General features: G+C 42.4%; 1 protein-coding gene across 1 annotated transcript in view; it reads right to left on the bottom strand.

The window, feature by feature from the left end:
- Positions 1-16,301, bottom strand: part of Stk4 (serine/threonine kinase 4) — a 94,832-nt gene extending 78,531 nt beyond the window's left edge. The window contains exons 1-4 of the mRNA XM_059261872.1: positions 16,203-16,301; positions 11,018-11,098; positions 5,085-5,213; positions 2,224-2,338 (exon numbers count right to left, since the gene is read on the bottom strand). Of these exons, the coding sequence (XP_059117855.1) occupies positions 2,224-2,338; positions 5,085-5,213; positions 11,018-11,098; positions 16,203-16,237 (360 nt within the window). The 5' untranslated portion in view covers positions 16,238-16,301. The remainder of the gene's footprint in view (positions 1-2,223; positions 2,339-5,084; positions 5,214-11,017; positions 11,099-16,202) is intronic.

The raw sequence follows: 16,301 nt of genomic DNA, 5'->3' as shown, positions 1-16,301 counted from the left end.
GAGTTTCTTTTTTTTGGGGGGGGGGTTAGACAGGGTTTCTCTGTATAGTTTTGGTGCCTGTCCTGGATCTCGCTCTGTAGACCAGGCTGGCCTCGAACTCACAGAGATCCGCCTGACTCTGGCTCCCGAGTGCTGGGATTAAAGGCATGCGACACCACCACAGGGCATAACTTGAGTTTCAAAACAGTCTCATCTTAACTTATATAATACTTCATGATTTACAGTATACTTTTGCATACTTAAGTTAATTTTTACAACATTGCAAATACTTAATGTGGGGATGGACACTCCCATTCTTACAATCAAAACCAAAACCACCCAAGAGCTAAAATTTCCCTTTTCAACAATCTACACAGAAACTACAGTTGTTTTTCAAATCGCATGTCAGATGACTCACTCACTTTCTTAGAATCTAGACATGTTCCTTCTGTACCTGGAATAAAACTCAGCCACAGCACCATGACCTAACAAGACCCAACATCATCATGCCTGCCCACCTGTCCTGAGGTCCCCTTTGTCTACGCCCCCGTCTCAGTGGCTGGACTTCTAGCACACTGCAGTCTCTCTCCGAGTCTCCACACTGGTGGTTCCTCCCTACAGTGTCCCTTCAGGAGATTTTGCTCCTGCCGCTCTGCCAACCACCACTCTTTACCACTTTCCTCTCACCATCCTTATTAATTTTCTCCAGAGTATTTCTCATTACCTGGCATTTTCTTTCCAGCTGCCACCTGTTTGCTTTTATTTCGCTACAAAAGGTGTGCTGCCTGCCATAGAGCACCACACACCATACGCTGTGGTCTCTTCTACTTACTACTGGATCCCTAGTGCCTACAGCAGCACTCTGCAATCCTACAATCTCAGGCACAACAAATACTCTTTTATAACAGGCTCATTCCCTATGCAACAGCAAGTGGAAGAAACCATTCTGTGGCTATACTTGGTAGGAGGACAAATTCAAATCCAAAAGTAAACATTCAAAACTCCTAGAGGTGAAGAGATGACTCAGCAATTAAGAGAGCATTCTGCTCTTCCTGAAGACTGTGGGGCTCGTAACTACCAGTAACTCCAGCTGCAGGGTAAGCAAGACTCACATACATAAACCTACTCAGACACGTAACTTTTAAAATTCAAATATTTTTAAAAGTCATTCTATAACAGCCAGACCTGGTAGGGAGAACGACATAGGAGGAATGTGAGTTCAAGGCCAGCCTGGGCTACACTGTCAGTTCCAGGTTACTCTTCACAATGAAAGCCTGTCTCAAAAAGTGAAAATTTTTTTCACTTTTTGGTGAAAAAGTGAAATTTTTTTCACTTTTTGGTGAAAAAGTGAAATTTTTTTCACTTTTTGGTGGTGGCGCATGCCTTTAATCTCAGCACTTGGGAGCCAGAGGCAGGAGGATCTCTGTGAGTTCGAGGCCAGCCTGGTATACAGAGTGAGATCCAGGAAAGGCGCCAAAACTACACAGAGAAACCCTGTCTCAAAAACCAAAAAAAAAAAAAAAAAAAGAAAATTAATCCCTAAACCATGACTTGATAATTGTTTTACCTAATAAGAAGTAAACAAAAATCACTGGAATGAGTCAATATCAAATTGTCACATTTAAGAGATATTGAGCATGGTGCCACACCCTGTGATCCTAGCACTTGAGCTGGGCAGGGAGTTACACACCCCTGTGATCCTAGTACTTGGGCTAGGGGTAACACACCCTGTAATCCTAGCACTCAGGTGGGGGGTAGTAACATACCCTGTGATCCTAGCACTCAGGTGGGTGGGGGGAGGGAGTGATGGTTAACACACCCTGTGATCCCGGGGTATGGGGGGGTAACACACCCTGTGATCCTAGCACTCAGGTCGGGGGAGGTGGTAACACCCTGTGATCCTAGCACTGGGGGGGGGGGGGGGGTAACACACCCTGTGATCCTAGCACTTGGGCTGGGTAGGGGGTTAACACAACCTGTGATCCTAGCACTCAGGTTGGGGGGAGGTGGTAACACCCTGTGATCCCAGCACTTGGGCTGGAGCAGAAGAATCAAAAGTAAAAACCATACTGGGATTCTGTCTTTGTTGGAGGTGGGAGAGAAGTGAGTAAAAAGGAGCAAAGACCCAAGGAAAAGGAAGAATCTGACAGTCATTTCCCTACTGTAGAAGCAGCATGTGAACGAAAGGCCCGAGAAAGATGACAAAATGCTGGCCCCGCAGCCCCTTCTCGGAGGTAAACTTACCGTCTTGTTTCGTAACCGAATGATATCCGATACAGAGCCAGCCCCACAGTACTCCATAACGATCCACAGGTCTGTGTTCTTAAAGTAGCTGCCATAATATTTGACTACATGAGGGCTGGAGAGAAACACAACACAAATTAGTGGAACGTCCGCAGACATTTTAATTCATTCTGTTCAATGCATGGAAAGTAATTTCTCATCTCAAAAACTGAATTATTTCTAGTTAGGACTAACAGGAGCAATCTCCTGATAAAAACATGAAATGGGATCACTTTTCCTAAGAGTAATAAGGCACATTCAAAACAAGAGAACAGTATAAGTGTATAATTTATCCTCAGAAAATAACCACAAATTCTCAAAAAAATTAGCTACCAACACAGAATGATAACAAAAGAGAGATTAGATACAATTTAAATGACCATCCAATATGAGGGAACTTAAGAAATAATGGCACCACCAGTCCATGGAACACGTTAGAGGAATAGTTAATAAATAATAAATAAATAATGTTAGTATGTCCTGGGACTGGAGACATGGCTTAGCTGTTAAGAGCACTGGCTGCTCTTCCAGAGGACCGGGGTTCAGGTCCTAGCACCCCCATGGTGGCTCACCACTGTCTGTAACACAGTTCCAGGAGATCTGATGCCCTCTATCCTCAGGCACCAGGCATGCAAGTAGTGCACAGACACACATGTAGGCAAAACACCCATATACATAAAATGTGTGTGTGTGTTGTGTGTCTTGTTTACAAGAGAGAAGAGAGAAGATACAAAACAATAAAGTAGTCACAGTTAAACCCCCACAGAGACATGGAAAGATATACCAAGGGATATATAACAATGATTTTACCAAAAAGAAAAACAATCTTTTTTCTTCTTCTTTTTTCCAAAAAGTCACAGTATAATTGGGAATAACAAAATCATCACTACATAATACAAAGAAAGAATATTTAGTATCAAATCTAGAACCTTAGGTCTTAAATTTGAAGAGAGACATCAAATAAGAAATACCTGAGAAGTCAAGCACCCCAGTAAAATGAAAAATCTGTCTTGACAACTTGTAGCATTAACAGCTGGACTGCTGTTGGAAGCCAGGTTGCATAGCAACCAAAGACGCTCAAACTACCCAGGCTCCCTGACTTCCCATCTCAAATGCCCCTCCATTCTCAGGACATACAACAGTGACAAGGACAGAAGGAAAACACAGCACATAAAATGAGTATTAGTGACAGCACAGGACCTGAGTCCCTACGGCTCACACCCCACACACACTCTGCCACCCCACCCCACCCCACCCCACCCCACCCCCGCGTACTCTCTTCCCTCTCCTCCTGCAGTCACTTACTTTATCATCCAAACACACTGCTGGGATATGCTCTGCGCCGTCTTGTACTGTCGGCTACATTTCCTGAGTGTACATGCCTGGCCTATGAACTCCCAGAAAAAGGGGGAAACTGACATTCTCACTCCAGCTGCTTTTTCTAGCAAACCAGGCAAATGTCCCCTAAACCCTGCCCTTACTCAAAAGACAGTGACAAAGAAACAAAACTCCCAGAGCACAAGGACTCTGCCCTGTCTGTCTTTTTTTTTTTTTTTAAATTAGAAGGCTTAGCCCAGAAGGATCTTCAAAACATCACTTCCTAGTACACGGTACTCTTACAGAGGACCCAGGTTCGGATTCCAGCACCCACACGACAGCTCACAACTATCTATAATTCTAGTTCCAGGGGATTTGACTCCATCTTCCGGCCTCCACAGTCTTCGGGTACATGTGGTCCACATACAAACATGCAAGCATACACATAAAAAAGTAAAAATAAATAAATCTTAAAAAAACCAAAAACTTCTTTAGTTAGAAGCATTTTCCATACTCTGTTTATATACAATTTGCCAATTAAAACGAGTTTGAGTAAAGTAAATCATATAGAGAAAAAGAAAACCTGCTAACTTAATTCTGGCCAATCCAGCCAGAAAAAAAAATGGAAGTTTTTGTATAATGGACAATAACCACAAAAAGGAAAATACAGTAGAAGATGAGCGGCAGCTGTACATCAAGGTCGAGGAGATCTAAGGTCCCTGCAAAATAACAAGACCCTTTGGCCCCACACAATCTACCACTGAAGCTTGACAAACAGCGAGTAGTAAACTTTCTCACCAACATGAATGCTGCCTCAAGCGCAAAACTTCTTCACCCTCACTTCCAAGGCCCTGGGCCTAGGCCTGCCCTTCACCTTACTTGTCTCTCCCATCTAAACAGTGCTGGGTATGCCCGCTCCATCAGTGACGAGCTCATGTTGTCATGGAACTTCACGGTAGATCACGTGCTCTTCTGTGGTTGACTTTGGGGCCAACTTCCTGCTTATAGCTTTTGACAAATCTTAGTTCCTCAAAATTAAAACACTTAAGAACTCTTGACACGAATAAAAATAAGTTAATACCTAAACAAATAGTCCCTTTTTATAGACCAATCTGATATTCTACAGTTTCTGGGGCTAAAAGATATTTGAAATATCTGATATTCTACAGTTTCTGGGGCTAAAAGGTATTTGAATTATCTCAGCTATCTCTCAGTTTTCTCAAAAGAAAGAGAGCAAGCAAGAAAGAAAGAAAGGAAGGAAGAAAGGAAGAAGGCGCCACCGTCTGCCTCTTCTTCCTCATCTCTAAGAACTAACTGAGGAAGGGGAAAATGCAAAAATGGAAACTGTGTATCTAGGAAAACATACATGCTTTCTCACTTTTCAGAAAGTACGCAGTTACCCCCCGACCTCGCCCTCTGCAAACGCTCAGCACGTCAATCTGCAGGTGTCAAACCATGTGATCGGAGCAACCACGGATGCGCATTCTGTCCGAGGATGCCCTTACCTGTCACACTGCTGCATTATGGAGATCTCTTTGATTATCTCCTGCAGGTCCGACTCCACAGGCACTTGCTTGATAGCAACAATCTGGCCAGTCTCTTTATGAATAGCCTTGTACACACTGCCGTAAGACCTGCATTGGGGGAAGGAGACACTTTATAAAGCCAGAGCACCCAGGCAGAAAACCAGGTTAGCACAATCAACCCATAGGCCTACTTTCTACCCAAGTGCCTAATGCTTACAAGCTTAGTTACATTTGCAAAACTGACATGGCTTAAATACCTGGGGGAGAAGACAGCACCCTAAAACTTCACATTTGGGAACCAGGGTGTAGCTCAGTGGTAGAGCACTTATCTAGCATGAGCAAGGCCCTGGGTTTAATCCCTAGCACCCAAAGAGTTATCAGGTCTAAACTATGATTTTCAAATTACTGTAATAGTTTCCATCTACCATCCCTGATATCTGCTAGAAAAATACATCTGGGCCTATTCTTTGAAAATAAAATTTTTTTAAAGACTAAGAGGTGATTATTTTATACGTAAAAATTAAAAGTTTAGAGGTCATGTGATTTACCCAAGGTCACCTAAGTGATGAGCTTATGATGTGAACCCATGTAGACTGAACATAATGCTGTTTCCTCTCCACACCAACGCAACACATGTGTCTGTTTCCTACAGCTACTCTATTAGTCTTTCCGTCCTTGTTCCTCTCACATGCTGCAATGTTTAAAATATGGAGACTCGTTAGGACCTAAGCCTCCTTCACAATAGTGTCCGAAGAAGAGTGCATATGCAAATCTTTCTGCCTTCTGCTTCATCTTCCCTGAAAAGCTCCTTATCAAAACCAAGGTTCTATGTTCATTCAATCTGGGTGCTGTAAGAACATTAGGTTTAGAATCTAAAGATGGAAGACTGCGTCCCCCATTGTTATAAACACGAGTTAGCTCTCTTGTGTCTTGGTTGTCTTATTCACAAGATGACCATAAATAAATAAATAAATAGATAGATAGATAGATAGATAGATAGATAGATAGATGAATGAATGAATGAATGAATGAATAAATGAATGAATAAATAAATACAAGCTCCCTTCCAAGACAGTAATGGTGCTCAAGTGAGGTCCCACCAGAATCTTACGGATTTTTTGTTCTTGTTGTTGTTTTGTTTGTTTTTTGTTTGTTTGTTTGTTTTTTTATTAATGTCCAGGGCAGCTCTCAGTGAAATATGAGCAAAACATCTTTTTAAATTTCCCAAACATGCCAGGTGGTGGTGGCGCACGCCTTTAATCCCAGCACCTGAGAGGCACAGGCAGGTGGATCTCTGTGAGTTAAAGGCCAGCCTGGTCTACAGAGGGACTTTCAGGTCAGGCAGGGCTCCACAGAGAAACCTTGTCTCAAAACCTAAAAGAATAAATTTCCCAAACACACCTGTTTCTACATACTATCTTAGTGAAAAGAAAATCAAAATAAAGAATGTGACCTAAGGTGTCAAAATAACAGAGCATTCACACTGCGAAAAAGGAATTATCTTAATGTCAAAACAGATTTTTAAAACCTCTTTTTAAAAAAGAAGTATCTATGAATGTAGAGCACATACAAAGCTCCGTCTGAATCCCTTACACTTAAAAAGGAGTAAGAAGACCCTCAAAGAGTCTCAAACACTGTTGACCACAGGAAGCCAACTGCTGAGCATCCGTGGAAGACCCAGCCACTGCCCTCTGTTCCTTGCTGAAGTAACTCTCAATTAGGATGGCAGCGTGTTAGTCCTTGGGGAAACTGTGATAGGCCCTGCCAGTCACGGTACTCCATTTCTTTTTTGCCCGTGACTGAACGAGCAGCAAAAATCTAACCTAGATCTGGCCATTATACAATGGCTAGAATTCTGAAGACTTTCTTCCCGGGGACAACAAGCACACAAGCTGTCCATTTTCACCTGTCACTTTCCTCCTGGCTTTGGTTACTGTCAACAGGGATGACACTTGAAATTAATATAACCATCTTGTGACCATAAGAGCTGCCCAGACCAACCATTAGCAAGTCAACTATCCACTTCTGGGAGATGTATTAATCTGTCACTAAATCATCATAGTTGGCCACTGCTAGCAGGTGTTCTGTTACTGCCATCCAAAGGCCTTTTTGAAACACTAGACCCCGTATGTGCAAAAATATCTTCATGCTGGAATGAGTTTTGCTGGGTGCAAAATTCTTCTTTCCCTCAGCACTAGTACTGTCGTTTCCCACATCTACTGCTTCTGAAAGTCTGCTTTCATGAGAGCAATATTCTTCATAGAGAAGCTCTCCACAGCTTTCCATGTTTTAACATTCCATAATTTTACTATAAATAGTTACTATAAATAGGAGTTGATTCACCAAAGAATCTAATGCCTTTGCCCTACGATTAAATATTTAATAGAATTTTTACTCATTATTCTTATGCATTAGGAATGAAAAGCAAGTCTTCCCAGTGGACTTGTTCTGTAATCATGACCAAAACAAAATCCCTACCCCCTACACTCTCCTGATAGCAAAGGAACTCCAACAGAGCAGGTGATCAATGAGCAAAGATTCATGATCCCACATATCGTAGCGATCACAATCTGAAGGATTTGGGCTTTGACAATCATGTCCAAGGTTATGTATGGTCCCTAACAGGCTCATGTGATTGGACACTTGGTCCCCAGAAGATGATGATATTTCGGAAGGCTGTGGACCTTTGTAAGGTGGTACCAAGCTGGAGGAAGCGAGCTGGTACCGGGTGAGCCTTGAGGTTCACACCCTACCTCAGAACTCCCTCTATCTGGTGCCCCAGTTGCCTTAGGCTCCCCTGTCACGCTGCAAGCTGTGCCTGCCACCACACTTTTTCCACCATGTTGGCCTATGACAGTTTCCTCCTTTCTGCAGTTGTTTCCAACAGGTATTCCATCAGAGCAATAAAGGAGCTAATAATCCACATACAGGCAAGTCCCTTCAGACCTGATTCCCTACAATGTTAACCGAACATAATGAAGTAGCTGTTTCACAAAACCATCAAAGTAGGGATGAATGAAAATAAAAAACAAACAAACATGGAAATAAACAGTATCTGCACCAACACAAACAGGCACAAGTCTCACTCATCAACGGCACCCGTTAGCCATGGAACTATGGGAATAAGTTGTTATTATGATAAAAACTTCAGTGAAGGCTGGGAATGTAGCTCAGTGATAGAGCACTTGCCTAAAGCACATGAGGATCTAATACCGCAAAAGGGGAAAAAAAAAAAAAAAAAAAAAAAAAAACTAAAAGAGCCAATGTGTAAAACTTGGAAGTAACAGAAGCAAAAGGACGCTAGGCTCCGTTCTAAACATTCCAGATGCTCTCCACTCATGTCGGTTCAAGCTGTGACTGCCCTGCCACAGAGTCACATGAGTTCTTCAAAACTGCATGACCACAGCTCCAGGACCCAATACGGTTCTTCAGCACAAGCTCGCTTTGAGAACAAGCCAAGTCCAGTGGCTTCAAAGCCTTCACTGAAGGGACATCTGAAGGTGGTGTGGCGTCTCCATTAGAGAAACACAGGTAAGGAAGGTCTTCTTCCTTTAGGGTCATATGAGCTCCATCAAACCGCCCAGGTTCACCAAGTCAGGATGACAAAAATCCAAGTGTCTGTGGTGTCATTCCAAAGTTCAATGAGATGACAGCATGAGGAAGGACCTTTAGAGGGAAATTCCCAAGTTCTCTGGTGAAGATATCCATATCTAAACACAATTAAAAAACAAAACATAGTTCGCTTGTTTTCTTCCCCACATTATCTTTCTGACATTTTCTGCCTATAATTTCAGTTTTCCTAAATCAGGCACAGCAAGCAGGCCCCGCTAAGAACACCTAACTGTACTTTAAGACTTAAGATTTAGCTTTGATGTGACATGAAGTCTGAAAAATGCTTCGGCTGATACACCCAAAAATAATGGTTGTGTCTTACTGAGCATTCAGTTCGTGACACTCACTGTACCTCGTATTAACAACTGTTACTTCATGTAGTACTTTCCACGACACCATTTAACAGATATTGTTATTATCCCTACTTTGTGGATGAAGGTTGTGAGGGTCGAAAATACAAGCTCATCTGTTATGCTAATAAATAGGATACTGAGACTTTTAACCTGGGTCTGTGTGACTTCAGTGCATGGGTTCTTTATTACTCTAACATGCTTTCATTAAAAATGAAAAAAACCAAGTTAGTTACATATATGTCCACCACTTATATCATATTTCAAAAACTACCTATAAACATTGTTAGATTAAGGGGAATGGACTAATCTCCTTCAGGAGAACAGCATGAATGCCAAGCAAGCTAAAGCTACAGATCCCAGGCAGGAGATACAGAGTGACTGTCGCTACCTCTTACCTTTAATGATGTCATTCAACTGGCAGTCTTCCACCATCTTGGGCTTGTCTTGGGACATCACAACTCATGTTCTTTTCCTTCCTTCCTCTGCTCGATTTTTTTGATGGATCCCAAAGAGTATTTTTTCAACTAACAGAAAGTTGAAGACTAATGTTTTCAACAAGGAGGCAATCTGTGAAAATCTATTCCATGGAAGCCAGAACTGCACTTGTCATTACTACAGATCTGTGTTTAAACATAACAACATTACACTCTCAAACAGTGAGGGAAGGGGAGGCTTCGCTCAAGCAGAGCACTTGCCTAGCATTTGTATGACCCTGGGTTCAATCCCTAGCACCACAGAAAAAGAAAAAAGTATAGTCAGTCAGTCATTAGTCAGAGGTATTCTGAAGGGACTAAAATTTCATATACAACAATGCCTGTTTACGTATGCATTAACTATCTCTGAATCACATGAATTTATTACCTATTCAAAAGTTAAACACTTAAGGTATCCCTAGTATTTTAATATACTGATCATTACAGAAGAAGCAATAAATACACAGAATTAAATTGAAAGGATATGTAGAAGTATAAGAAATCTGATGCAGCTGGGTGTGGTGGCACACACCTTCAATCCCAGCACTCAGGAGGCAGAAGCAGGCGGCTCTCTATGAGTTCGAGGCCAGCCTGGTCTATATGAGTTCCAGGACGGCCAGAGCTACTCAAAGAAACCCTTTCTCGAAAAACCAAAAGAAGAAACTCTGATGCCATGCCCTACTGTATCAATGAAAATCAATCACAGCCCCATCATCTATTACTGCAGTCACTGCAGCAGCATTTCAGGACCTCCACTAGAAATTGGTCCTCTAAGAAGCTCGGTTTCCCAACCTCAGATGGTGGATCTCCTGAGAAGACATCAACAGCAATCAGTTTGTTATTTTTCACAAAGCTGCAACAAAAACAATGAATTCCATAATTTTTTACTGACTAGTAACTACATACTAGTCAGAAATCCTGATCAGCATATAAAATTGACTATGTCTAACTCCTTTTTCTTTCTTTCTTTTTTCTTTTCTTTTTTTTTAATTTTTTTTTAGACAGGGTCTCACTATATAAGCTGGCCTGGAACTTGCTATGTAGACCAGAATGGCCTCAAACTCACAAAGATCCACATGCCTCTACCTCTTAAATGCTGGGATTAAAGGTGTGGGCCACCATCCTGGCTGACTTTTTAAAACTTTAATGAATTATAATCTAATTAGCATTTCTGTTAACTACATAAAATCACATACATCACAGATTCTGCAAGAGAAAACAATAAAAGCCTTAATATTAAAAAGACTGGAAATTACTGATAAATTACTACGTTTAGTGATAGGCTGAAGACTGACAAGGCATTGCAAGCAGTAATGTACCTCCCACACCACCTGGAATGATGCTGATACGTGGCGTTCTTTCTTTTGTGCAGGTTTGAATTTTACACCATGAGAGGCTCACATCCCTCAGCTACCACATGTGCCAGGAGAAAGACTGGGACCCGCTGCTCTATACACATTCTAACTATACTCACCCTTCTCCAAGTTTCTCTAAGACATCAAACACTTCTTCTGGTTGTTTAGTTAAACTATCTTCATCCAACTTTTTCAGCTGCCTGTGGATAAAGAAATATAAACACAAAATATGTCTTACTTGCAATTAAAAAATAAAGTACATTGTTTATTTTACAAATACCTTTCTAGGAATTGCTCTACAAAGTCTACTTTCTCTACTAGTAACTATTAGTAAAGCTAAGAGTTTTTTTTTTTAAGACAGGATCTCACTATTGTAACCCAGATTGACATCAAACTTACAATCCTCTTGCCTCAACCTCTCAAGTGCTAGGATTATAGGTATGCACCACCATCCCTGGCTCTCTTTAAGGAGGGATTATACTTTTGCTGGGTCACCCGATGAACACATAGAACATGAAGAGCTGCCAGGAATCAAATTTCAGTTCAACATACGTATGAATTTTCTAATGAGAAAAGCTGCCCTATAGTGGATCAGGCTACCTTCAGAGGGCCAAGTTCTCTATGGTTGGAAAACTTATGAAAAATAAAGTACCATGAGATGAAATGTTATAGTGTAGAGTCACACATTAGGTAAATTATTTCTATGAATTTAAATGGCACAGCTATCTCTTCAAAACAGACGTTTAAATGTAAGGCTGTATATTTAAGCCTAAATGAACTAGCTGACCTTTTCCCTCTATTGGCAAAGCTTTGGTCATTTCGTCTATCCAACTAGGTTCTATAGGTAACACAGAAACAGGAAGTAGAAAGCAGACATTTATACAGACCCAAAAGTGCAAACTGACTTGCCGGCAGGGAGTTTAAACAGTCTCAGTGAGCCCCTCCCGCCAGGATCAGGCATGCACCTTTCACTAGCGCCAAGAACCAAATGGGTCAATTAACGACTTCCACGCGGCTCAAACTCTGTAGCCATGCTAGACAACCACAATAAAGTGGAGAGGTTAAAAAGCAACATTTCAAATTTAAAACTCTGAGACCTCTAATAAAACATAATAACAGGCATAAAGAGTTTGCTGTGGAGTAAGTGTGTGTGTGTGTGTGTGTGTGTGTGTGTGTGTGTGTGTGTGTGTGTTCTACACAATGGTTTCCTGAAGCTACAAAAGACAACAAAGAAAAGACAGCTCAGGAAATGGTGAAATATGGAAGTAGTCACACTGTAAATTTCTTGTGCAGAAAAAGGCTTGAACTCGACAAACAATACCAATTCTTAAAAGATACGACTTTTTTAAAAAAATAGAAAAAATAAAATTAAGGATAAAGAAAGCCTGACCACATGAAGTGCAACTAACTACCAACAAGCCCTAACCTCAAAGGGGCAACCTTGGAGAACTTTATAGAGAAATGGAGAACCACAGAAAGTTAATGCCCTGACTGGAAGAGCTACAAAAGACTACACTGACATTTGAAGATTCTAAAATTGAAATCCCAATGACTTCATAAAAACTCCCAGCTTCAAAACAAAAGGGCTGAAGTGAAACTCCTCTTAAACTTCAGAAGTGATATTTCTACAATCTCAGAAATTAAAGCCAGGGTTTTTGGTAAAATCCCCAATCATAGCTGTATAAACAATGGACAATACTTCATTCATCAAGAATAAACTCTTATATACAGCTTATATAAAGGAGATCTGATTCTCTTTCGAGTGTTGACTCTTGGAGTTTAACAAAAGCCAAAGTCGCTATTTCAGAGACCACAGAATAACAAAGGAAACTGCCTCGGCCCTAAGAGACAGTTGCAAGACTCGATAACACTCGCACAAACTTTAAACAATGCTCACGTGCCTCTTTAAACAATCTATGTAGGAGTTTCACTTTGTGTCTAGAATTTTTAAAACACTCTAAACTTAAAGAAGTGTTATTATCTCTGGTGCCAAATAACCAAGAGATGGTTAGAAACTATTTGCTAAATGGATCAACCAACGTAGGGGTGGCAATCGCATAACCTTGAGTAGCAATCTCTGTGTCCTCTGTGTTCTCAGAACAGAATTTCTTTCTTTCCTTTTCTTTTTGAGACAGGGTTTTCTCTGGAGTCCTGGCCATCCTGGAACTGGCTCTGTAGATCAGGTTGGTTTCAAGCTCAGAGTTTCATCTGCCTCTGCCTTCCAAAATGCTGGGATTAAAGGAGTGTACCACCACACCTGACTCATCAAAACAAAATTTCATCTAAAATGCTAACTGGTAGGTTATCAACACATAAAACTTCTATGAAACATCTGCTAAGTGACTGAGTCTTCATGGATGAGGACTATTACCCAAATGGTCTGACTTTGGTGAACATCCCACTCCAGTTTTTACTTGCTCATAATGAACAGGCCTGTCCAATAAATACAATTACACACACCAAATGTTGGTGATGTCCCTGTCCTAAGTCAGCCGACACAAGAATGGCCAGCATCCCAGGAATGCACCCTAAGCCTTCTACTACACCATTACCCAACGGCAACTTACGTTTTAAAATCACTAACTCTTGCAAGACACCATCCATCATCAGTCACTGAGTCACACACACAAATGTCAAGCTCATGAATACAAAGAGTATTTCCTGCATTGAGACTGCTGGGCAGCACACAACCCAAATCTCTCCAGAAGACATCTGTACCTTTCCAAATACAAGAAATGTTATGATGTGGTGACTGAGATCTGGCTAATTCTCAAGCATCCACTCCATGTCAGAACTCTCAAAGGTCCATTTCTTATGCAAATGTATCCCTCTAACAGAATTTTACCAATTACATGAAATATAAAAGATAAACCGAAACATTTTAATAACAAAGTTGTCAGGTCCAACGGCTCCTGCCTGGCACTCAGGAGGCTGAGGCAGCCAGACTATAGTGAGTCTGAGGCCAGCCTGAGCTACAGTGTGAGACCCTGTCTCAAACAAAAGTTAACTAAATTAACTATGCCCAAACCTTCACACAGACATTAAGATTCTAACTCAAAGAACGTCAGAACGCAAGATTGTATCTGGAGATAGGTGACTTTGTAAGCGGAAGAGGTGAGGGCAGGGACAGATATGAACAAAGACCACATAAAGAAGTGGGGGAAAGACGGCCATTTGTAAGCCAAAGACACTTAAACTTCCAGCCTCCAGAATGGCAAATAAAGTTAATTTCTGTTGTTTACAGCATCCGGTGTGGTACTTCTTCCAGCCACTCAAGCCAGTTAATACTTATGATACTAAGACCCAGCAGTCCACTAGTTACAGGGAACAAGACGGCACCAATCATCCAACAGTCCGGTCCTGCAATGCTCTTCTCATGCACTTTATTACAGTTCTTAAAATCCAAAAGGTAAACTGGACAGTGGTGGCACACACCTTTAATCCCAGCACTCGGGAGGCAGAGGCACTCGGATCTCTGTGAGTTCGAGGCCAGCCTGATCTACTGAGCAAGTTCCAGGACAGCCTGGGCTGTTACACAGAGAAACCCTGTCTTGAAAAACTAAAAACTAAAAAATCCAAAAGATACAAGGATGAGCAAAGTAAAAAAAAAAAACAAAAACAACACCCCTGCCAGAAATCACCAAACTCACATTCCCAATTCTCCTTTTGATCAAATGAAGGTTTTGGGAAAAGAAGCAAAGAGAAAAAAAGAAATCTAGTGGTTACTGACTGCACAGATACGGTAACTATCTGCTAAGATGCACTTATACAAAGACCCAACGTAGCAGGTAACTTCCAGAGAGATGTCAAGAGTAGGGGAATTTTCAGAGCAAGGCTTTGGACTAGATCACCAGACACTAAAGTCCCAACTCTGCCTCTTACTACGGAGCAGCTAACAAACGACCTGCCTCTCTGTGCCCTGGCTTTATCATCTGTGAAACAGGGATGCAAGGACATCCTCCTTATATGACAGTTCTGAAGGTCAGTGAGTCAGTAAGTTGGACCATCTCAAAGTACCATTTTTTACGAGTCCAAAAGTGGCCAGACACCAGCAATTTCAGACGGCTGAACAGGCGAGATGGTAAGTAATTAAAACAGCGCCTGGTACCCTGAAAGCACTCCCTGGATGTAATTAATTACAGTCCCAGCACACCACACTAACAAGCTACTGGTTTTATTCCACGTTTGTGTACTTCCACCGACCCCCAAGAGTGCTCCCCAGGCTTTCAATCCCCTCCCTTCGCCTCTCAGTTGCCGGGCACTCCCTTATTCTGAACACTTCCTACTTCAGTGCTCATTCTGCTACAGGAAGTCAAATGTCTTCTCTGTGAAACCCAAGTTTTTAGCTGCATCTGAGAGAAGTAAGGTTCCCTCAGGCTCTACGCTCTTTTCTCCAGGTGAGGGGGAGTGGTCCAACACAACATCAGCCAGTTCAGACTTCCTAGAGTCAGCCTTCTTCACCCAAAACAATTCCAGATACTTTTCGAATCTGGAGCTGATAGTATTGAAACAGAATTTAAAAAGGACACCGTCTGGCTGGATCTACTGTGTCTAAACTATTTATTGGACCTCAGCTTACCCATCCTCCGGTATTTTCTTTCCTTATCTATGTCCTAACTTTGGGTTTTGGAAGGCTGAGGAGGATTTTGAAGAAAATTAAGCAGGCACTCAGGACATCAGCAACAAAAGCCTCCACCACCACCGCCACGATCATCATTCCCACATGGGGATGACACCCAGAACACACTTGGATACTCTCCTCCACGACCTTTTCTCCATTACAAGACCCACGAAACGGGTACTTCCACAGTAAGGCAGATAGGAGCAATGACTTTGGACAGGACCACCTAGCTATGATACCTCCAACAAATTTTTCTACCGACTTCTGCCTCAGAAGCAATGCAACAGACCTTTCCCCACCGCATGGTCCGTGGGACTCAGGACCTTCTCAGCGAGTAGTCCTCGCTCATCCCAAACAGGTTCGCCTTCAACCACCCTCGGCATTAGCCCCTAAGTCCTCCAGTCTCTTGTTGGGGAGTTTTCCCCGGCCTCAGCAGGTGTCGCCCTAACTTGTCCCACGTTGCTCGGCGGAGTCCCCCACGGAGAGGGCTCCCTCTAACCAAACCCATTTTCTTTCTATCTCGGCCAGCGGATGCTCCCTCACTCAGCAGGTGCTCCTGCAGCCGGGTCGCCTATCTCGCGGGTCCCTCTCCGCCCGCTGCTTGCACACAGGTGTCTCCGCTCCGCAAATTCGCGCCATCCCTCCCCACCCAATTCTCCTCCTCTCAGCCTACGGCCCCTCACCTGCGCGGCGGGTTCCTCAGCTGCACGGTCTCCATGGCGCTGCCGGCAGCCGCCCAGACCGCCTCAATACTCCATCCTCCCGAAGCCCGCCCCGCAAAC

The sequence above is a fragment of the Peromyscus eremicus genome, chromosome 4, assembly GCF_949786415.1.
Source record: "Peromyscus eremicus chromosome 4, PerEre_H2_v1, whole genome shotgun sequence".
In the NCBI taxonomy this organism is placed as follows: Eukaryota; Metazoa; Chordata; class Mammalia; order Rodentia; family Cricetidae; genus Peromyscus; species Peromyscus eremicus.
This window is presented reverse-complemented; position numbering and strand designations above follow the sequence as displayed.